This window comes from Erythrolamprus reginae, chromosome Z (genome assembly GCF_031021105.1).
Source record: "Erythrolamprus reginae isolate rEryReg1 chromosome Z, rEryReg1.hap1, whole genome shotgun sequence".
Taxonomy (NCBI): domain Eukaryota; kingdom Metazoa; phylum Chordata; class Lepidosauria; order Squamata; family Dipsadidae; genus Erythrolamprus; species Erythrolamprus reginae.
Window position 1 is genome coordinate 57733581 of NC_091963.1, and position 24826 is coordinate 57758406.

Here is a 24826-nt window from a genome sequence, read left to right on the forward strand (position 1 = left end):
GGAAGAAGGCAATTGCTCTTTCCCGGCTGTGTCTTCTGGAGTGCCACAGGGCAGCGCTGGCACAGCTTAGGGAAGGAAGGAATGAAGGGGCTTTGGGAAGGAAGTGGAGGGGTTGGTTGTAGGATTCCTTTCCTCTTCCCTCCTCCAGAGAGAGTGGAGGTGAGGGGATGGTTGTTTGGGTGCCATGGAGGAGGAAGAGAAAGAAAGGAGGAGGAGGTGGAGGAAGAGGAGAAAGAAGAGGAAGAGGAGAAAAGGAGGAGGAAGAGGAGAAGGAAGAAAGGAGGAGGAAGAGGAGGGGAAAAGAAAGGGGAGGAAAAGGAGGCAGCAGGGCTGTTAAGGAGGACAGAAGCCTCGCCGGCGAGGCAGTTCCCTGTGCTGTCAATCTACCCATGAGGCTCCCTCCGGGCAGCCTCCACTGTCTTCCCCCCCCTCCTCTACCCCCCCTCGAACAAGGATCAGAATGCCGGCGGTACTAAGGCAAAAGGGATGACTTTTGGGATGGGCTTGCAGGCATTATTTGCTTTTACATTGATTCCTATGGGAAAAAATTAGTTCTACTTATGAACTTTTCTACTTAAGAACCCAGTCACGGAACGAATTAAGTTCGTAAGTAGGGGTACCACTGTACTTGTATTCTATGTCCCACCATTAATCAGAGACTGGCCCTTTGTCTCGGCCCTGCTATTTCTGTGTTCTTCCTCCCGAAGTAATAAGCATGCCACCAGAGGAGCAAGGTGAAGGCAACATGTGATAATCAATTATGGTAATCTGGAACTCCTCTTATTGCTCATCAGTGACATTACTTATTTTTTAAAAAATAAATTTTATTTACAAGGATAAATACAGTAAATACATTTACAGTACAAATAACAATATAAACATGTAGAGCTAAAGAAGAGAAGAAAGGGGAGGAAAAGAAACAAAAATTGTACAATAAAATATAACATAGACAATATACATTTAACAAGAAACAAGAAACAAAAAACAAGAAAAGGGCAGGCGAGTGTATGATAGATCTGTATTGAAAATATGAACTATAAATATTCTCTGGAGATCGTTACAATATAGCTAATAATCTGAATTATAAATAAATAAGAGGGAGTGTTGAGTATAGCAAAGCAAAGTGATTTTGAATATTAATTTAATTTTAACATATATCTTTATCTCATTCATCCATTGAAATACTTTAGACACCAGATATATATCTTTATATATAAAGAATTCTTAACATTTGTTGGGCAAATTGTTCTTTTTATCTAACCAGCGGTAAAAGGGGTTCTAGCAGTTATTGAATAAAGATTCATTTTTATTTCTAATTTCCAGAGTTAGTTTGGTCATTTCTGCACAGTATTTAATTTTTTCTATTATTCCAGGTATAACACAACCCCATGTATAAGAGACCCCCGTGTTTCATGTAGTTTCTTGTAGTAAGCACACTTTAAGCCATCACTGTTCAGAAGCCATCTTGTTAGAATGGGCAATACAGCAAGAACAGGAAATGCATTAGAAGAACAATATAGATTAAATCTAGAAGAGGCAATGTGATACAGGAAAAACTACAATAGAGAGGAATGATAGAGCTGCATATATGCTGCCTTCTCCTTGACCTTCTGTGTATAAGACGGAACCTAAATTTTAAGTAAATATTTTTTTAAAAAAGTAGTGTCTTATACTCAGAAAAATATGTAATATGTATTCTAAACTTACATAATTTTCCTATAATGAAGACATTAATAATGCTGCATTGTGGGGCAACATCTAGATATCATTTTAGTTCAGGTAGTTTTTGAAACCATTTTTAATATTAATGCATATTGAAAAGGTAACATTTTTCTAACAATGTGTTTATTTATTTATTTCTACTTAGTTTGTATGTGTTGGAGGGAGTCCTTCACGGATGAAAACTTTTATTACTTATATTGCTGACTTGCTGGATATTGGTAATCCAGGTTATGATTACCCCAATATATGTGCTGGAACAGACCGGTATGCAATGTACAAAGCCGGACCTGTACTGTCAGTCAGTGTAAGTATACTATAGCATATATTTTAAAAACAAAATATATACATTAAAATATATGAAATAAGATACATAGATAGGTCTGTGACTTTTAAACATTTACTTTTATTTGGACTAATTAGAATGTTTCATGTAACTATGCAAGCTTTCACATTCTCTAATATTCTTCCTTGGCATTAATTTTCTTTTTGAAAAAAATCAATTTTTAAATGAGTTCAATATTTTCAATTTGTCAAACAACTAATATATACAATGACTATTTACTCCAAATAAAGATCTGAAAATTGAGTTTGTCTGCTTTTTTTCTGAGAGCAAAAAGTGCTGTTGAAAATAAATGAATTAATAGAACATGTAATAAATGTAGATACAGTGGTACCTCGAGATACGAGTTTAATTCGTTCCGGACCTGGGCTCTTAAGTCGAGCAGCTCTTATCTCGAACGACTTTTCCCCATAGGAATTAATGTAAATAATTTTAATTGGTTCCAGCCCTCAAAAAACTCACAAAGTTAGTCTAAATTATGCAGAAAGACATGTTTTTAATGAAGAAATGTACATGTACATATAAATGAATAATGAAGTTTCTTTCACTTAACTTGTAAACTTTCTTAAACTTTTAAATTTACATGTGTTCAACTTCTCTGCCACCCAATCCTGTAGGACAGAGGTCCCCAACCCTTTTTGCACCAGGGACCGGCTTTAAGCGATCAAGAGAGGAATGGGTGAATGAATGGACGGAGGGTGGGAAGGAAGGAAGGAAAGAGGGAAGGGACAGGAACAGAGGAAGGAAGCAAGGAAACTTATGAAAGGGGAGAGTAAGAGAGGAATGAGTGAAGGGAGGGAGGGAGGGAAGAAGGTGGGAAGGAGAAAGAAAAGAAGAAATAGAGGAAGGGAAGGTAAAAGAGAGAAAGAAAAAGAGAAAGAAAGAAAGAAAGGGGGAAGGGACAGGAACAGAGGAAGGAAGCAAGGAAACTTATGAAAGGGGAGAGTAAGAGAGGAATGAGTGAAGGGAGTAAGGGAGGGAAGAAGGTGGGAAGGAGAAAGAAAAGAAGAAATAGAGGAAGGGAAGGTAAAAGAGAGAAAGAAAAAGAGAAAGAAAGAAAGAAAGAAAGAAAGAAAGGGGGAAGGGACAGGAACAGAGGAAGGAAGCAAGGAAACTTATGAAAGGGGAGAGTAAGAGAGGAATGAGTGAAGGGAGGGAGGGAGGGAAGAAGGTGGGAAGGAGAAAGAAAAGAAGAAATAGAGGAAGGGAAGGGAAGAGAGAGAAAGAAAAAGAGAAAGAAAGAAAGCAAGAAAGAAAGCAAGAAAGAAAGAAAGAAAGAAAGAAAGAAAGAAAGAAAGGGGGAAGGGACAGGAACAGAGGAAGGAAGCAAGGAAACTTATGAAAGGGGAGAGTAAGAGAGGAATGAGTGAAGGGAGGGAGGGAAGAAGGTGGGAAGGAGAAAGAAAAGAAGAAATAGAGGAAGGGAAGGTAAAAGAGAGAAAGAAAAAGAGCAAGAAAGAAAGCAAGAAAGAAAGGCAACTTCAAAGAAAGGCTCACTGAGCATCTTTCACTCTCTCTCTCTTTCTAGCCCTCTCTTTCTCTCTCTCCCCCCTCTCTCTTTCTCTGAGGGGCACGTCAGCGGCTTCCGAAGCACAGGGAAGGGCTTAAGCCGCCCCCTTTTCCCTTCCCCGTGGGAGCAAACATGCTTTGCACCTTCCTAACTCCCTCCCCCCCAGCCAAACTCCCAAAGCATGTTTGCTGCCACACGATTTAGCCAGGACAGGAGCGAAGTAACGTGGTGGGGGCTTGCCAGCACCCACGAAACCGCTGCTTATGCCGGGCGGCTCGCCTGGAACGCCAGCAATGCCGTCAGAGGGGCGCGTCAGCGGCGGGAGCCGGACCCGGCCGCCCCCCCCCCACGTAGAAGCCAAGCCCCCCCCAGCCGAGCCTGGTGGCAAGCTCGCCCCCAACCCCCGAGATCGAGCGCACGAAGAGGCATCTCTCGCCTTCTGCCGCTGGCCGCCCGCTCTCTTTCGCCCAGCGCTGCTTTGGAAGGCGCGACGGGAAGAAGGAAAGCGGTAGTGCTGCCCAGCGCTCCGGCGTTGTCCAGGCTTCTCCCGCCACGCGCAGCCCAGTAGCGGCGGAGGAAGGCGAATGCGGCTTGGAAGCTGGGAGGGGGGCGAAAGAGCTAAGTGTCCAAAGACGTTCCGCCCCCCTCCCAGCTTCCAAGCCGCATTCGCCTTCCTCCGCCGCCGCCAGCCGCGGTTCCGAGTTGGGGGGTGGGGGTGGGTGCTGGCAAGGCCCCCAGGTCGGCTGCAGTCTTTTAAAACAGCCCCGCCACTTCTCAGCTGACTCCTGAAGTGCGGAAGTTCACCTTTGGCTTTTGGCTTCAGGAGTCAGCGGAGAAGCAGCCGGCCTGGGGGGCTCGGGGGCTTCCCCCTGAGCCCCCCAGGCCGGCTGCCACGTTTTAAAACACGCGCGCCGCTTTGCAGCTGTCTCCTGAAGCCGAACGCGGAAGTTAGCGTTCCGGCTTCAGGAGACAGCCGCAAAGCGGCACGCGTGTTTTAAAACGTCACAGCCGGCCTGGGGGGCTCGGTGGGAAGCCCCCGAGCCCCCCAGGCCGGCTGCCACGTTTTAAAACACACGCGCCGCTTTGCAGCTGTCTCCTGAAGCCGAACGCGGAAGTTAGCGTTCCGGCTTCAGGAGACAGCTGCGAAGCGGCGCGCGTGTTTTAAAAGGTTGCAGCCGGCCTGGGGGGCTTGCCAGCACCCCCTCGAGCCCCCCAGGCCGGCTGCAACCTTTTAAAACACGCGGGATACAAGCGCCAAGGAGCTGTCTCCTGAAGCCGAACGCGGAAGTTAGCGTTCGGCTTCAGGAGACAGCTCCTTGGCGCTCGTATCCCGAATGTGAGCTCGGGAGGTGAACAAAAATGTCGCTCCCCTCCCAGCTCTTATCTCGAGTAGCTCGTATGTAGAGCTGCTCGTATGTCGAGGTTCCACTGTACTACAATTACAAAAAGAAAAAAAAGAAAAAAATCTGGATTGTAGACATGTTTTTTAACCAACCAATCAATTAAGATGTTGATATGATTTGGAGCAGGGGTAAAATGCTCCTGGTTTGGGTGTGCCTGCTGGTCCTGAGAGAGTCAATAGCAACGGCAACCATTTGGGGCATCTTACCCTCTGCGCATGCGCAAAGTGTTCTGCACATGCAGAGGGTAAAAGAACCCAAATGGTGGCATCCAGGTGTTTAGGCAATGTTGTGCTGCAGTTGCTACTGGCTCTCCAATGGGCAGCAGGCACACCTGAACGAGGAGCATTTCATCCCTGGCTTGGAGGTGAATTATGCTCCAAGAAATAGACAAAAGAGAGAACAGATATAAAAGAACTGATTGATGTTTGGGAAAAGCAAATAATGTTTTATCCAATGTTGGTTTCAGAAAAACATAGAATAATAGAGTTGAAAGGGACTGAGGAGGTTTTTTTAGTCCAAACTCCTGGTCAAGCAGGACACCCTACATTAGGGATCCCTAACCCCTCGTCCATGGATTGACACCGACCTGCAGCATACCCGAAACCAGGCTGTGCTCATAAGTGAAGCCCCATCTGCAATATGCAGACAGCACACAAAATGACACTTCTTCCAGTCCATGGAAAACCCTTTCTCCATGGAACTGGTCCCTGGTGCCCAAAAGGTTGGGAGCCGCGACCCTATATCATGACAACAGGAAACACAAGGAGTTTCAAGCCAGTGAGTGGCTATTCAAATCTAACTTTTCTGGTAAGCTCACAGCCACTCAGCTTGCAAGCCTTTCAGACAATGCCAGATGAGAAGGCTGAGAGCCCCGCTGTACAACACTGGCTATTTAGAATACTTTGTTAAAAGGTTCAGGATAAATATATTATTCTTTATTAAGCAAAAATGTTCAGCTTCTATAAGTAAAGGAGAATAATCTGTCATTCTGTTTTACTCCTCTGTAAATTTGTATACTCATTCAAACACAGACAAAACATATGAAATAATAAATAAATATTCACAGTATTCCTCCCCCTCCCATTTTTAAATTTCAGCATGGAATGGGAATCCCTTCAATTGCCATCATGTTGCATGAACTCATCAAGCTGCTGTATCATGCCAAATGCTGCAATTTAACAATTATTCGTATTGGCACATCTGGTGGGATAGGTATTTCTATCGTTATTTCTTTAAAGTAAATATGTGATTTATTTATTTATTTATATTATATCAAATACAAATTATATTTGTAATGTAGGTTTGACACCAGGCTCTGTGGTGATCACAAAGCAAGCTGTAGATGCTACCTTTAAGCCACAGTTGGAACAGATTATTTTGGGAAAATCTGTCATTCGCACTACATACTTAGATGAAAAATTAACTGAAGACCTTATGGAGTGTGCTAAGGAACTTGATCAGTTCAACACAGTTATTGGAAACACATTGTGCACTCTGGATTTCTATGAAGGTAACACTAGTTTAATACTACCTTGTATGTAGCAAACAAAATTTCAGTCTGAATAAGTAGATGATGAAGTAAAACATACTTTTCTTAACATAGAATAAATAAAAAACCATGAAAAAAATGCATATGTAAATTCCAGATGTAATGGAATTATTTTTCAAGAAAATGGGAAAAGACATGAATGGAGCCTACCTACTTTTTTTTTAAGGGGGGGGGTCATCCAAGTGTAAATTGGTTTACCTCATAGTTATATTTATTTGGTTACGATCAGGTGATCCTTTTAAAATCTGTTTAAATTGATTTGTTTTTAATTTTATGTTTTGATTATAGGTAAAGCAGTGCATTTCTTGAATTTAAAATGACTTCCCTTAATTGCATAGATACGACAAGTTCAGCATTTGAACTCTAGGCACAACATATCAGGCACCACATTGTGACCTGCACCGAACTAATAATTATTAAGATATCTTAAGACCATGTGAGGTCATTATATAAATTAAATAGATCAGTTATACAATCCAAACCATTCAATCAAACAGCATAACTCATTAGAGAAATTTTCCCAACTTTCATTCTTCCATTGGAGATTACCGTACTTTTCGGTGTATAAGACGCACCGGTGTATAGATTTTAGAGGAGAAAAACAAGGGAAAAAGTACAGTGGTACCTCTGTACCAGTGGAACTTAATTCATTCTGTGATTAGGTTTGTAAGTAGAAAAGTTCATAAGAAGACACAATTTTTACCATAGGCATCAATGTAAAAGCGAATGATGCGTGCAAACCAATTAGGAGAATCCAAAACTTTAAGGCTTAAAAAAAGAAGTGGCAACCGGAGGAAGCAACAGGCAAGAGGCATTTTGAAGAGAGATTGGGCGCAGAACGTAGCAGCAAGCAAGGGGCATTTTGAAGAGAGATCGGGCACAGAACGTAGCAGCAAGCAAGGGGCATTTGGAAGCGAGTCCGAGGAGCTCTCCACAGCTGCCCAATCTCTGCTACGCCCAATCTCTTGCCTGCTGCTACATTCTGTGCCCAATTTCTCTTCAACAATCTCTTTATGAGCTCAATGTGTCCTTGCCATTACCCCAAAACGATCTCTTCCAAACAGTTTTCTCTACTTTATGAGCTCAATGTGTCCTTGCCTTCCTTTTCCCCCCACCCAAAACGATCTCTTCCAAATAGCTTTCTCTTCTTTATGAGCTCAATGTGTCCTTGCCTTCCTTTTCTCTCACCCCAAAACAATCTCTTCCAGTTTTCTTTAGTTTATGAGCTCAATGTGTCTTCAAAATGCCCCTTGCCTTCTGTTATGTTCTGTACCCGATCTCTCTTCAAAATGCCTCTTGCTTGCTGCTATGTTCTCTGCCCGATCTTGCTTGCAAAGTGCCCTTCACCCCCTGCTACCTTCGCCGCCCGTTCTCTCTCTTCTCCAATGTCTTCATGCTTTGCCATGACGGTAGCCAAAGGGATGGGGGAATGGAGACCCTCCATGGCAAAGTCTGGCTCCAGTTCCCTTGCGATCATCAGAGCCTACAAACTTAAAAGCGCTTGTTTTGGCTGCTGTTTGCAGCAGCAGCAGCAGCCAAGAGAGAAGCAAGGGTTTGTAAGTTAAAAATGGTTTGTGAGAAGAGGCACAAAAACCCCGTGAACACCCAGTTTGTATCTCAAAGTGTTCGTACATAGAGGCGTTTGTAAGTAGAGGTACCACTGTATTCTGAACCAAATGGTGTAGTATTGTTTTAATAAAATACCAGTGTAGCAGAATACTTTTTACAACCATGTATACTTTTTAAAACCATGTATACTTTTTACAAACTTCAAACTTGACATTTACAAGTACTTCAGGCTTGTGGACTTCAACTCCCAGAATTCCTCCACCAGTCATGCTAATTTAGGAGTGGGAGTTGAAGTCCACAAGCCTTAATCTTGCTAGGTTTGAAGACCCTTGCACTTGTAACCCCTAACTGAGGGATCTTCAAACTTGACAGTTTTAAGACTGGTGGACTTGAACTCCCAGAATTTCTCCACCAGTCATGGGAGAAGAATCTTGGCTGAGGATAACATTACATACACACACACACACACAGGGTCCGTTGCTCTCTGTTGCGCAGTTTAACTGCTGCAATCCTAATCCGGTTGAGGAAAAAGTGAAAACAGTTTTCTCCTTCCCCCCACCTCTCCCTCTCTCCTCTCCCTTCTCCTTCACTCTGGCTTCCTCCAAAGCCTTTTTGAGGAGACAAGTGAAAACATCTTGTCTGCTCAAAAGTTTCAGGGTCTGCCTTTTCTCCACTGCATCTGGAAGGAGAGTCCAACATGGGTAATATACCAATCCTATTGGTAGAGACTGAGTTAGAATTAGCATAATAATTAGTTACCGCCCCCTTACTGATCCCATGAGCCCAGTTTTAAAAACTCAGTCCAAGAGTAGAGTCATACTGAGTTTTGTTCTTAGAATTAAAATTAGACATATTTACATGAATTGTTTTTTGACCTGTTTAATGCTGTTCTTTCTCTTTCAGATTGGAAAGGAGACCGAAGAGGAACAGAAGGAACGGGGTCTCTGCCCTCCGCGGGCAGCACCCCCAACGATCCTCCTCAGGGGTCTTGTATTCCCTCCGCAGGAACACCCTGTAGAGGAGCACCCACCCTGGGGTCCCTGACCTCCGTGGCCAGACCAGGGCTGTGAGCCGAAGGTGGGGGGGTCTGCCCTCCCCACTGGGAGGCTTGAAAGTGCTGTCGCCCAGGCTCCAGGCAAAGAGCGGAGCCGCGCCTCTCAGCTGTTCGGCGGCCGCCGAAAAAGCCGCCACCAGCGGCGGCAGCAGGGAAGCCACCGAGCAAGCCGAAGCTGCCGAGAATGCCGGTATCCCGGCGAAATCGGAGAGGCCACAGGCACGCCGCGAGAGAAGCGGCAGGAGTTGCCAACGGCCACGGAGCGGCGGGAAGCTGCAGCGCCCCCGGGGAAAAAGCCGCGAACGGTATGGGGGCCGCCATGTTGGGTTGCTGCTTGCACAACCCTAAAAGGCGCCAAGCGGAAGCCCTTCCTACAGCTGGTAGGCGCGAAGAGGTCACCAAGCCTCAGTGCGCAGGCACTATTGAGCTGCAAACCAGTAGCCATTTTGTGCTGCAGCATCGAGGCATTAAAGCTTGGGCACCGGAGACTCCTCGAGACCACATCAAAGTGTGAGTAATCATGGAGGAGCAATCGGGGCACGAGAAGGCAGCTTCCCCCGCCTTGCCCAAAGACAAGCCTAAAGGGAAAGCCAAGGAGAAGTCAAAGACTTCGCAGTCCCCAGCCTCAGCCTCATCACTTAAGGAGGCCAAAAAGCGCATTAAGGCCCTAGAAAAGAAGCTGGAGGCGGCCCTACATGCCTCCCCCTCAGCTGTGCCGCTGACCCAGAGGCAAGTCTCAACTCCTGACCCAGTAACCCCATTATCTGCCTTTGGGTTACCTGGAGCAATGAATGAAGGGGACTGGTCACCAGACAGACAATCCCCCGCATTGCCTCACATCATACCCTCACCAGGCTCTTCATGGAACAGACCTGGGTCAGCTGGCCATCCTAGAAGGAGTTCTCAGGGCCCGTCTGCCACGTTCACGCCCACAGCGGCAGGACTGAGAGCGCAGGCAAGCACATGGCAGGATATGCCACCTGACTTGCAAGATATTATTGCAAATGTCTACTCTCAGGGCATGGTGGCTGGGGCCCATCAATATGGTCAGCAACCATCACAAACAGCAAAAAGACACGTTTGGTCTGTACCGCCCCCCTCGGGTCTGGGGTCCTTATCAGAGGAACCAATCACTGGAGAGGACAGCGATAGAGAGTATGACCTCTCAGAGGATGAAACAACTCCCGAGCAACCACCACCGGTTGGCCTGTTTAAGCCAACACTGTTCAGGACTCTATTGTTTAAGACTAAACAGGTGATGAATCTACCTGGCTCAACCAAGACAACAGAGGATACGGGCAAAACATCAGACGCCCTGCTCAAGGAATCTCAACCCGAGTCTGAACATTTTCCAGCATCTGACATATTCCTGCAAGGAGTCAAGCGTCCCTGGCAATACCCGGCCACGGGTCAGGGCCCATCTAACCTGGAATGTAAGTTCTACACGTTTGATGACGAGGTGGAGAAACTCCTCGAGTTTCCACCCATAGACCAGCCGGTCGTGACATTGGTCTCCAGCGCCTTGGTGCCTTCGGAAACAGGGGAAAGTCTGAAGCCCGAAGACAGAAAAGCGGAGATACTCCTGAAGAAGGCGCACCAGATGTCGAGCTGGGGATTCAGAGCTGCAGCTGCTGCATCCTTCATGAATAGGGCCTCTCTCCTATGGATGCAAGAGATGCAATCTCGACTGGGGCCGGAGGATGGCAGATTACGTCAGGACCTGAGCAAGCTGCGAGCTGCGGCAGAATTTTCCGCAGATGCCACGTTACATGTGGCAAAATTCTCCAGCAGGAGTATGGCTACCACACTCTCAGCACGCCGGCTCCTGTGGCTACGACACTGGCCAGCGGACCGAAAATCCAAGTGGCGACTGGCGTCGGCCCCCTTCCAAGGCTCTATGCTCTTTGGGGATATCTTGGACAAAGTCCTCATTGAGGACAAGGACAAGAGAAAGGTGCTACCCAGAACTGGCAGACGCCAGGACCGAAGATCGGCGCCATATGTGAGACGCCAAACATCCCGTTGGGATAACCCCACAGGGACAGTTCAGAGCCAGAGACCATACACACAGGGTCAGTTCTCGCACCAAACCTTCAGAAGTGACAGAGGGTCGTTCCAGGACAGACCCAGGGGCTACCAGAACTCGAGGCGGCCCTTTCGGGGGAACAACCAGAGAGGTTTCCACCGTTCTAAGTGACTCTGTCAGCCAACAACCAATTGGGGGGAAGCTTCAACACTTCAGCGACTCCTGGCACACTTCATCCTCCGACCAATGGGTCCTGGCTACGGTGTCGGGAGGACTCCGCTTGGAGTTTGTAGGTCAACCCCCCAACCGGTTCATACACTGCCCAAGAGTTCGAGAACCGCAAAAAAGGCTACAACTTCATAAAGAAATTATGCATCTGCTGGAAATCCAGGCCATAGAACCAGTACCGCCACAGGAGGAGGGCAAGGGGTTTTATTCAATGATTTTCATTGTTCCCAAGTCCTCAGGAAGTTGCAGGTTAATCCTCAACCTGAAACAACTAAACATCTTCATAAAGTACAGAAGATTTCACATGTATTCCCTACAAACCATTCTGGCCTCGATCAGATCACAGGATCTGTTAATGTCCATCGACCTAATGGAAGCGTATTTACACGTTCCCATTCACCCATCTCATCGGAAATACCTCCGTTTCTGCTCCGAGGGAACGCACTACCAATACAAAGCCATGCCATTCGGCCTTTCCTCAGCTCCACGGACTTTTACCAAACTCCTGGATGCCTTGACGGCCCATCTGCGTTCCCAATCCATCAGACTGATGGCATACCTGGACGACATCATTATTCTGTCCAGGTCGCCGACACAGGCAAGGCACGACTTACACCGGACTATACAGACATTAGAAGCTCATGGCTTCATCATCAATGTAGAGAAGAGCCAGCTGCTTCCCAGAACCAGGCTTTTACATCTAGGAGCGATCATAGACACCTTGTCAGGCTCGGTTTCACTCTCCCCAGAGAGAATAGTGAATATCCAACGCTTAATAGCCGACCTCAACCAACACAGTCGAATACCAATGTCTCTGTTATCAAAGGTGTTGGGAACTCTGGTCTCGACTATAGGAATTGTGCCCTGGGCCAGGCACCACATCCAGACCCTGCAGTGGTTTTTGCTACCAGCACAAAGAGCCAAGGTGAGCCACTCACATCGACGAGTCCGGATACCACGGAACGTCAGGAAGTCCTTGAGATGGTGGACGTCCCATGCAATACACAAGGGCTCCTCCTTCCAAATATAAGACAAGATGATCCTTACTACAGATGCCAGCCTCTATGGTTGGGGAGCCCACATTGGCCAACACATGGCACAGGGCATATGGTCTGTAGAGGATCTAACACCAATAAACATAAACTTTCTCGAACTCAGAGCGGTATTTCTGGCTCTTCAGACCTTCCACGCAATTGTACAGAACAAACATATCCTGGTGTTAACAGACAATGTGGCGACCAGAGCCCACTTGAACCATCAAGGGGGCACACGGTCACAATGCCTCATGGAGGAAACGGCAAACCTCTTCGATTGGGCCGAACTCCACCTAGCATCCTTATCTGCGGAGCACATTGCCGGGACCAACAACACCCAGGCAGATTGGCTCAGCAGGACTACACTAGATCCGTCAGAGTGGAGGCTGGATCCAGCGCTATTTCAACAGATATCGCTCAAGTTTGGGACTCCATCCGTCGATCTGTTCGCCACTCCCCGGAATGCGCAGACCCGGAGGTTCTATTCATGTTTTCTGGAACCAGGGGCAGAAGGGGTCAACACCTTGCTGTCAACTTGGCCGACCGAGCTGCTATACGCATTCCCTCCAGTGAACTTGATAGCAAGGGTCATAGAGAAAATTCTTCAGGAGAAGGCAGAGGTCCTGATGGTGGCACCACACTGGCCACGCCGTCCGTGGTTCGCAGACCTGATGGCGTTATCAGTAACCCCACCATGGAGGATCCCGGACCACACCATCTCCTTCAGTCAGGGGAACCTACAACACCCGGATCCCCAATGGCTACAACTGACCGTCTGGCACTTGAGAGGCACAGACTAAGACATCTAGATCTACCGGAGAAGGTCATCGATACAATGCAGGCTGCACGGCGTCCTTCAACCTCTAGAATATACCAAGCCACGTGGGCAGCCTTTTGCACATTTTGTGACAAGGAGGGTAAAAATCCCAGGGATGCATCTGTGATTACGGTGCTGGAGTTTTTACAGGCAGGGATAGAACGGGGTTTGGCCCCTGGAACTTCCGGCTTGGCGGAGATCGCGGCGGGACATCTTTGGCAGGGCTCTGCCAGGCGATCCCTTCTACCCCCTCCGAAGGTCGCATTTGCGATCGGATCGGGCTCGGATGGCCCGATCCCAGAACAGGGGGCTCCCCTCTGCCCGAGGAGCCATCGCTGAGACTCCGGAGGCAGCGGTTCGCCCCGCAGCTTCGAAGACGGGAGAACCGATCCTCTTTGCCTAAGAGGACCGGCCAGCGCTTTCTCCCCTCGCCCAGCGGGAAGCTGAGAAAAATTTTTAAAGTGAAAGTTTTACATTTAACCAACTGAAAAAGAATACATTCGATAAAGGACTCAAGGTAAAAAATTTCCTCTTTGTTTCAAGACTAAAATTAGAAGATTTGATCGTTCGGAAGCCTCAAGGGAAAGCTTTCTTTAACGAGGCGAAAGTGAAAGTTTTTCTCTTTGAGTCTCATCCGCAAATAACAGCCGAGACTAGTCCTTCCCATTTTCATTGTTTCCATCTTGCAAGTGAATTTTGGAATCTATAAAACATTTTTTTCTACCTTATGCTTTAATAAAAGAACTTAAACTGGAAATGACTATTTAGAAGATTTTAATGCTTAAAAGAAATCAGTAATGATGAGTAAAACTTCTTTTTTATAGTCTGTTAAAAACATTGTGTTCCGGGCTGACATTTCAACAGCGGAGGAATATAACTTTGTTGCCATATTTTTTTTTCTCATCCTGTTGTCTTTGCAACATAATAACATTATATAACAACTTGAAAACAAAAGGGAAATAGAAGGAACTGATACCTTTCCTTTGGATTAACCTAGCTGGATTACTTGCTGATTGCCTTTGGATTACTTTGGATTACTTGCTGATTGCCTTTCTCTTGGGATTATTTTTTTTTTGAGAACCTTTTCACATCTGCCTGGTTATATGAACTTCTGACTTCTAACCTGACTCCATTTTGAGATCTACTTTTTTTGCCTTTGTCTTGAATTTGGAAAAGAACATAGACTCCATTTTAATCACAAGAAAATTATTAATTTGACTTTCTTTTTGAGACCTGCAACTGGGATTAAGTATAACTGTATCTTCTGACATTTGGATTCACATTCTTCATTTATTTAGTATAATTTCTTGATTTATAAGAAGACTATAACTATATATATTGTGTTTTCTTTTTGATTAATTAATCCTTTTTTGATTCCCTTCTGATTTTCCTTCTTTTTACACCTATCTGTAAAAGAAGTTTGAATTGAAGACTATGCATTGTTAGCAAACCTTGGTTTCCTGCTCTATTCCAATTATTTGAATTGAAATATTCCCCCTTTCTCTCTCCTTTTTTCTCCCTCCTTTTACTGCTTTATTAAGTCTCTTTTCTCTTCCTTTTTTTTTTACCTCCTTAGAATCTCCCTTTTTAAAATAGTTATTATTCTTTCTTTGCTGTTATTTACTCTGTCTTCTTATTAGACCATTTATTTTTAACTTTTATTTGTTTCTTATTCCTAAAAGTTTTACATTTGTTTTCTGTGTTATTATATTTTTAAATTTTTAAATTTCCAAAATAATAACAATAATAATAATAATAACATATATTGGATTTTGAATTTTGAATTTTCTTGACAACTGAATAGTTATAATTTAAGGGTAACTGTTAATAAAACAGATTGAATAGATTTGGAATTTATAGAAATTTTCTCCCTTTCACTACATATAAATTTAGATTGATTTAAATTAATTTGAATTTTAAACTGTGGATTCAAAATTGATAATGTCAACTTCTTCAACTGTTGTTAAAACGGTCAAAAAACAAACCACTGCAACAATCTCTTCTCCACAAGTGTCGCCGCGTCCTTCCCCGACGCACCAGGCGTCAGCTATGTCTTCCAAGGATAAAGAAAAAGACAAAACAATGCAGTCCAACTTTGCAACACTACAAGAAACTTTAAACAACATGCAGGACTTTATGTTTAAATCTCAAGAAAATGCTACCCAACAAAGAGAGGCTATAAAAGAGATTGCAACACAACAAAGAGAAGCTATAAAAGCAGACTTGACAGAATTTAAAAAGGAGATGGCCCAATTGAAAGTTGATATGGCCGAGGTGAAAGACCAGATAAAGGTGATTCAACAAACACTACAAGAAAGTGATGATCGAGTGAAAAAGGTTGAAGAGAAATCCGACAAAAATGCAAAAAGAATAGATTATCTTGAAGGGAGAGCTGATGCAAGACATAGAAGACATGATGAATCAATCATCCAGCTGGAGATGCAACGTGCTTCGTATGGACTACGATTTCAGAACATGAAAGAGGAAAAAGATGAAGATTTAAAAATGACTATGGCGGAAACTATTGGAGGAATACTCCAGGAGGATCCTGCTGCGCTAGTGAAAGAAATCGATGAAGTTTACCGAACTTCGAATAGTTACATCCGTCGCCACAACCTCCCAAGAGAGATTCACATCAAATTTACCAGGAAAACTTTGCGAGATGACATACTCCACTGGGCAAGAAACTCCAAACTCCAACATCAAGGAGTGGAAATAAAAATATTAAAACAAGTTCCAAGAAGTGTCAGAGAGAGCATAAGAGATTACCATTTTCTTACCAGAATTTTGATCAAAGAAAATATAACCTATCGTTGGTTAATCCCACAAGGTCTTTCTCTGACATGGCGCTCTACAAGATACAAGCTGGAAAATGTAGAACAAGCTAGATATTTCTTTGAAAATAGTGGCATCAGCCACATGGACTTTTCAGATAAGCAACAAGAGGCTCAACAACAATCAGCACAACACCAACCAGGGGAGAAATTAGCAATCCAACAAGAAGAACTTTTGGGGGCCACTGCTCAGGCAATAGAGCAGGACCAAGGTGCTAGAAGAGTTCAACCCCAGCGAGAAACCAAAAAACCTACTAAATGACAACAACTAAAGATCTAAAGATCTTTTCGGTAAATGTTAATGGACTTAATGAACCAAGGAAAAGGAAACAAATCTTTTCCAAAATCAGAAGTCAAAATGCTCAAATTGCAATATTACAAGAAGTACATATTAAAAAAGATAACCAAAAATTATTGTTGAATCCTAAAATTGGAAAAATGTATGCTGCATTAGCAGATCAAAAAAAAAGAGGTGTGGTGATGTATGTAGAGAATTCTATAAATTCCAAACAAATATACAAGGATAATGACGGTAGAATATTGATTGTACAAGTTGATATTGAACCTAGACCTATAGTGGTTGTTTCTATTTACGCTCCCAATGAAGACCAAATGACATTTTATAAAAATTTACATCAAATAATAATAGATTTAGCAATTGAGAATGTATTAATAATAGGTGATTTTAATGCTATTGTGAATAGGCAACTAGACCATTCAGGGGGGGGGAGTAATAATAAAAGGAAAAAAACAAAAAGAAATCTACTACCTAGTACTTTCCAAAAAATGAAAACAGAATTACTGTTAAATGATATATGGAGGGAAAGACACCCCCATAAAAGACAATTTACGTTTTATTCTAATCCCCACAAAATCTGGACAAGAATAGACATGGTATGGACACCAAAAATGGTTGCAGAACAAATAAGGGAAGTAGAGATAGATGTTAATACATGGGCCGACCACAACCCAATAGTGGTTTACATAAGAACGAATAATAAACAGAATACTTGGCGGATGAATAGAAATATATTGAATGATAAGAAATATAAGGATTGGATCGAAAAGGAATTAAAAATATTTCTTGAAATTAATAAAACTCCAGACACCACTTCACAGAATTTATGGGACACACTCAAAGCTTATATAAGAGGGTTAACAATATCCTATATAGCAAAATATAATAAGGAAAATAAATTAAAGTATCTACAATTAATAAATGAATTAAAACAACTGGAATTTGCATCGCAGCAACATACCAAGAACAGAGATTTTAAAACAGAAATAAATGTAATTAAACATAAAATTAGAATTATAGAACAAAATCAAATAACTGAAAAAATTAAAAGAGCAAAACAACATTATTTTGAACATGCAAATAAACCAGGCAGATGGTTAGCATATAAACTTAGAAAGCAGAGTCAATCCAAATTGATAAAAAAATTAGAAGATAAAGATGGTACAATAAAATACGATACAGAAGGAAAGGCAGATATTGTCTATAATTTTTATAAAGATCTTTATGCCAAAGACAATGTTAGTGAAGATGAAGTTTTTAATTACTTACAGGCTTCAAAATTACCACAAATAACAGAAGACCAACAGACTATGTTGGATGGACCAATAACAATGGAAGAACTCCTAACTATAATTAAAAAACAGAAAAACAACAAGGCCACTGGTCCGGATGCTATACCGGCAGAATGGTATAAGATAGAAAATGAAATAGTAAGAAATCATATGTTAGAAACTTTTAATTTATGTAGACTTGAGGGTAAAATTCCGAAATCTTGGTCAGAATCGTTGACAACTTTAATACACAAATCCGGTACTGACCCAGTAAAAATCAAAAATTATAGACCCATATCTTTATTAAATGTAGATTATAAAATATTTATTGCCATTTATGCAGATAGACTTAAAAGAATTATAAATGGAATAATACACCAAGACCAAAATGGATTTCTACCAGGGCGACAAATTAAAATCAATCTTAGAACTGTAATAAATACATTAGAATATTATGAATAACATTCAGATAAGACAGCATCTTTAATGTTTTTAGATGCTCAAAAGGCCTTTGACAACGTCAACTGGACATTTATAAAAATGCAATTAAACAAAATGAGATTTGGCCCAAAATTTGTTAATTTAATAGATACTATATATTCAAAACAAACGACTAAGATAATATTAAATAATAACCAATTACAAACACTTGATATAAATAAGGGAGTTCGTCAAGGATGTCCTATATCACCATTGCTATTTATTATGACACTTGAAACTTTATTAATTAAAATAAGAGCGGATTCTGAAATAAAAGGTTTAACTATAGGAGGCGAAACTTATAAACTCCAAGCTTTTGCAGATGATTTAACGTTTATAATTGAAGAACCGATAACAACAGTTCCTTCGTTATTGCAAACTATTGAACAATACGGAAAGGTAGCAGGTTTAAAGATAAATAAAAGCAAAACTTCTTTCTTAACTAAAAATATGAATAAAATTCAAGAAACTAAATTAGAAAATATTTCTGGAATAAAAACCGTAAAGAAAGTAAAATATTTAGGAATAAATTTAACAGCGAAAACAATAACATTAAAAAATGATAACTACATAAAATTATTATCAGAAATTAAAAAAGATTTAGAAACGTGGAATAGCCTGAAAATATCATTTTTAGGAAGAATTGCTACAATCAAGATGAATATTTTGCCTAAGGTTTTATTTCTTTTTCAGGTAATTCCAATAAATCCAGGGGGAACTTTTTTTAGAACTTTGACAAATTTAGTTAAAAAATTTATATGGCAAGGGAAAAAAGCAAGGATAAAAATAAACTGTTTAGAAGACATTAAAGAAAGAGGAGGATTTGGTCTTCCAAACTGGAAATTATATTACCAGGCCGCCGCCTTAACATGGATTAAAGATTGGATAACTTTAGAGAATAAAAGGATATTAAATTTAGAAGGACATGATCTCATGTTGGGTTGGCATGCATTTATATGGTATGACAGGGAAAAAAATCACTCATATTTTAAAAGACACACATTAAGGAAGTATTTATTAGAGGTTTGGAAAGACATAAAGAAAAATCACTTCTTAAACGTTCCAGAATGGATAGCCCCCCTAGAAGCAATAACACATCCAAAGTCTATAAAAGACACGAAAATATTTTATAGATATAAAGAACTATTAAATGACCAGATGAAGTTAAAACCTAGGAATAAATTACAAGAAGAAGGAATAATAATAGACTGGTGGCATTATGCCCAGATTCGATCCAGATACCAGAAGGATAAAACTCTTTACATTTTTAATAAAAGTAAGAATTTGCTAAGTAATTTAATTATCACCAATTCAGTAAAAATGATAGGGAAACTATATAAATTTCTTATCGCTCACAAAAATATAGAGTTGACTTTAAAAGATACTATGATAAGATGGTGCAGAAATATAGGTAAGGAAATAGACATAGATACTTGGGAAAAAGTTTGGATTAATAATTGGAAAATGACCAAGTCAGTTTCATTAAAAGAAAACCAAATTAAAATGTTTTATAGATGGCACCTCCCACCAAACAGGATAGCAAAAATGTTTCCTAAAACATCCCCACTATGTTGGAAATGCAAGAAAGATATAGGAACTTATTACCATCAATGGTGGACATGTGGTAAAGCTAAAATCTATTGGAAGATGATTGAGAAGATATTAAAAGAAATATTAAAGCATGATATAGATAATACCCCGGAATTTTACTTATTAGGAATTACTAAACAGACTTATAAGAAAGAAACTCTTTATTTAATCATACACATATTAACCGCGGCTAGAATAATATACGCGCAAAACTGGAAGGGGGAGGAAATCCCCAAGAAAGAAGAAGTTATAGCTAAAATATTAGATTGCGCCGAAATGGATATGATGACAAGATGATTAAACGATCAAGAAGACACTAAATTTTATGAAACATGGAATAATGTATATAGATGGTTAGATAAGAAAAAATAAGAGATAGATCTGTTTTTATTTAGGTAATAACAATATTAATATTAGTTCAAATGTATTTGTTGATGACTTTGATATAATAGTTTACTCACAAGCAACATATTAAGAATTTTGTTTTATGTATGTTTAGTAACTGAGATTTGTTTAAATGTTTGATTAGATGATTATATTACACATAAACAACATATTAAGAATTTTTACTTATACCGTACTAACATTGCATTTAAGATTTGAAAATTTTTTACTAGACTTTTTAACATTTAACAAATGTTTGATTATGTATTCTTTTTTCTATTTGAATGTATACTTTCAAAAGAAGCGGGGAAATACATCCCCATTTTATGTTTAATGTTTGTATGTCTGTATGTCTATTTTATGAAAAATAATAAAAAAAAATTTAAAAAAAAAGAAAAGAACGGGGTTTGGCCCCTAATACATTAAGGAGGCAGGTGGTTGCGCTTTCCACCATGATTCGGACACCGGAGTCTCGTTCGTTAGCCCAACACTCGTGGGTAAGGGACTTCATACGTGGAGCCTCAAATACACATACACCACCAGTTCGGAGGTTTCCATCATGGGACCTCACGATAGTGCTTAAAGCCTTGACAAAACCACCCTTTGAGCCTCTAAGATCAATTCCGCTTAGACTCCTTTCATTGAAAACAGTCTTCCTAGTGGCAATCACTTCTGCTCGCAGAGTGTCGGAACTATCAGCCCTCTCTGTAAGACCAGATTTATGTATTTTTTACCCAGATAGAGTGGCACTTCGTTTAGACCCCACGTTCATACCCAAGGTGAACACACTGTTCCACAGGAAGCAGGAGCTTATATTGCCTGATTTCTGCATGCACGTAGACCATCCGTCAGAGTTAAGATGGCATAAAGTCGACGTAAGACGTGCTCTGAAAATCTATATCAGGAGGACTGAAACATTCCGGAAGTCCGAGACTTTGTTTATTTCTTTTTCTCAACACAGAATGGGACTTGGACTATCTTTGAAATCGATAAGTCGTTGGCTAAAGGACTGTATCCTGGAAGCCTACAGAGCGGGAGGACATAGCCCCCCGATGGGCTTAACGGCTCACTCAACCAGGAGTGCGGCCACATCAGCGGCTTGGACAACACCGGCCTCGATAGAAGATATTTGCAGAGCTGCCACCTCGGCAGCACCTTCGACATTTATTAAGCACTACAAGTTGGACTCATTTGCTTTCGCTGAGGCAGCGTTTGGTAGACGTGTTCTACAGAAAGTGTGTGCATCTCCAACGTCCCAGTCAAAACCTTCTCCCTCCCATGGGCCTTAAATCTTTGGTATATCCCATATTGGACTCTCCTTCCAGATGCAGTGGAGAAGACCCGTTGTACCTACCTGAACGGTCTTCTCGATGCACTGGAAGGAGAGTCCAAACCCTCCCGACAAGTTGAAGTTCAGAGACATCGGAGATGGGGAGTTCTGAAGTTTAGTTATATTAATAAAAGTTGGTTATCCTCTTACATTGTTCTTCGTTTTTAAAACTGGGCTCATGGGAGCAGTAAGGGGGCGGTAACTAATTATTATGCTAATTCTAACTCAGTCTCTACCAATAGGATTGGTATATTACCCATGTTGGACTATCCTTCCAGTGCATCGAGAAGACCGTTCAGGTAGGTACAACGGGTCTTCTGTCTACCTCTTTCCCTTTCCTCTGTCCCCAGTTTGGATGGCGCGATGGGACGCTGGGGTGTGGAGTGTGGGGGCATGTCGCAACCCATTGGATGCACAGAGCGCCGAGGGGATACCCCCAACCCAGTTTTCTGCAGCTGCTGTAATGCACGCCCACCTCACCTGCCTCGCTGCTCCCCCGAAGACAGAAGATTGGGGTGCGGGCTGATGGAGGCAAGTCCCCTTGCACCGGACGATCAAGGCAACCCTGCAGGCTTCTCCACCAGCTGGATACACAAAGTGCTGAGGCGTCACCCGCCCACTTTTCCTCAGCTGCTGCTGTGCACCCTGCCTCACTTGCCCGGCAGCGGGCGTTTCTCGCAGTGTCCCTGCAGGCACTGCGCCCAGTTTGTATGCCCATGGCGACTAGCCACCCCCATCCAAACTGGGAGGGGTGCTGGCAGGTACCCCGTGAGAAATGCCCACCGCCAGGCAAGTGAGGTAGGGCGTGCGGTGGCAGCTGGGCAGCGGGCAGGCGTTCCAGCTGGTGGAAAAGGTGTGTGGGGCAGCCTTGATCATCCAGCGCGAGGGGGCTCAGCTCCATCAGCCCCCGCCCTCATTGTGTTGTTGGGTGGCAGGCTCGGCTGGGCGAGCGGCTGTGGCAGAGGCTGGGCAGGGGCTGACATTCTTGGTGCTGCTGCTCCTCAAACGAAAGCTGCCAGTCGCTGCCTTCGCTGGGACTGGCTAACTCGAGCAGCACTTCCATCTTGTCCCTGCCAGCTGGAGGCCCCAAGCAGCTGCCTGGAAAGAGAGGCTTTGTTGCTGGTACTACACCCAGTGCCCTGCCCATCTCCGGGGCCGAGCTGCCGGGCGGCCTCAATGAATAAGACGCACCCAATTTTTAAAGCGCATTTTTTCGGTAAAAAGGTAAAACACATTATACACCAAAAAATATGGTAAGCACTATTAATGATTGTGACAGAATCTGATTGAGGCAGAAAAGCAGTGAAAAATAGAAAATGCAAGAGAGAAAGGGGAGGGAGGGAGAAAGGAAGGAAGTTTTGTGAATGCAGAGGTCAGCAAGGAGCTCTTTACGGTGTTCAAAAGTAGCATGGATTAACGGATAAGTCCAGAGAAAACTAACTGTAAAAATTATTCAGGAAAGGGCAGAAATTTAAGATTTAAGATTTAATTGGATTTGTATGCCGGCTCTCCTCGGGGACTTGGGGCGGCTCACAGCATATACAAAAAACAGTAAACAATAATAAACAATCCAATTAATAATACATTTAAAACAATTCTTTTTTAAAAATTCTAATTTAAAAAGCACGGCTGCATTTTCGATGATCTGAAGTTTCCGAACACTCTTCAAAGGCAGCCCCATACAGAGAGCATTGCAGTAATTGAATCTCAAGGTGATAAGGGCATGAGTGACTGTGAGCAAAGACTTCCTGTCCAAATGGGGCCACAACTGGTGCACCAGGCGAATCCGGGCAAACACCCCCCTCGCCCCACCTGAATGATGGTGCTCTAAAGTTAGTTGTAGATCGAGGAGGACGCCCAAGTTGCGAACCCTCTCTGGGGGGGTCAATAATCCCCCCCCCCCGGGGTAATGGATGGACAGATGGACTTGTCCTTAGGAAGCAGTACCCACAGCCACTCCGTCTTGTCTGGATTGAGTCTGGGTCTGTTGGCATCCATCCAGACCCTGACAGCCTCCAGACACCAGCACATCACTTCCACTGCTTCGCTGAGTGGACATGGGGTGGAGATGTACAGCTGAGTGTCGTCAGCGTACTGATGGTAACTCACCCCATGCCCTTGAATGATCGGTTTCATGTAGATATTAAATAGCAGGGAGGAGAGGACCGACCCCTGAGAAACCCTACAAGGTAGGGACTAGGAGTCAAACTCTGACCCCCCACTAAATTGTGAGTCATGTGAATGTATGAAAAAAAAATAGCTTTTCAGAACTACCAAATATGCTTTAAGATTTACTGCAGTCTAAATGTTTTAAATTTAAGTAGGAATAATAGAATAATGGCATAGGGCATAACTCGTGTCAGGGAAGACAATCTGATTTAGTATTGCTTTCCAGCTCCCCATGTTCTGTCAGGTCACGAATACATAGATATCTGTTAATAATACATATACAAATCATCTGTCCAACGTCAATCTTACTGGCTAAATAATTCCAGATACTTTTGTTATCTTGATTTGACTTGTTCCCCCTTGCAATTGCCCTGAGTCTGCGGAGAGGGGTGGCATACAAATCTAATAAATAAATAAATATTGCTCCTGTCTCAAGGTGAATACTGTATTTTTTTTGAATGTAATATGCATCTTTTTCCTCCCTAAAAGAGGCTGAAAATATGGATGTGTCTTATACTTTAAATGTAGCATTTTCGAAGCTTTTTTCCCCCCGGCCTTAACTAGGTACTAATGATCTTCCCAGCTTCCTATTCTCTCTGAAGGTTTTTTCCAGCCCTAAGTCTTTGCAGGCTTGTTTTCATTCCTACTCCCTCTGAAAATGCCTTTGGTAGGTAGACCCCCCCCTTTCCACCCCTAAAACTAAGGTATAACTTATACTCCAATGCATCTTATACTCTGAAAAATACGGTATTTAGTGGACCTTTAATCACCTGTCCAGGATCTTATTGCAGAGATGTGTACTTTTGCATCTTTAATGACATGTCATACATTTGTAGGTCAAGCTCGCCTTGATGGTGCCATCTGTACATATACCGAAGAAGAGAAACTGCAATATTTGAAGGAAGCTCACAAGGCTGGAGTAAGAAATATTGAGATGGAATCTTCTGTTTTTGCAGCTATGTGCAATCTTAGTGGCCTCAAAGGTAACTCTATGTATATGTTATTTAATCCACTAGCTTTAATTTTAACATATAAAAGAGTTTTTAATTTAAGTAGGAATAATAGAATAATGGTAATACACATATCTTAAGATAGGGCATAAATAATGTCAGGGAAGGCAATCTGATTTAGTATTGCTTACCAACTCCCCATGTTCTGTCAAGATTTGCTAACGGATCACGGTTTACTCTTATCCCTACTATTGTTAATTAAATTGAA

The 24826-nt window shown here is 42.4% G+C and overlaps 1 protein-coding gene across 1 annotated transcript in view; it reads left to right on the forward strand.

The window, feature by feature from the left end:
* The window catches only part of LOC139175815 (uridine phosphorylase 1-like), a 38515-nt gene that overhangs the window by 3896 nt on the left and 9793 nt on the right, over window positions 1-24826 (forward strand). Inside the window, exons 4-7 of the mRNA XM_070767113.1 lie at window positions 1868-2026; window positions 6073-6187; window positions 6276-6485; window positions 24445-24591. Coding sequence (XP_070623214.1) covers window positions 1868-2026; window positions 6073-6187; window positions 6276-6485; window positions 24445-24591 — 631 coding nt within the window. The remainder of the gene's footprint in view (window positions 1-1867; window positions 2027-6072; window positions 6188-6275; window positions 6486-24444; window positions 24592-24826) is intronic.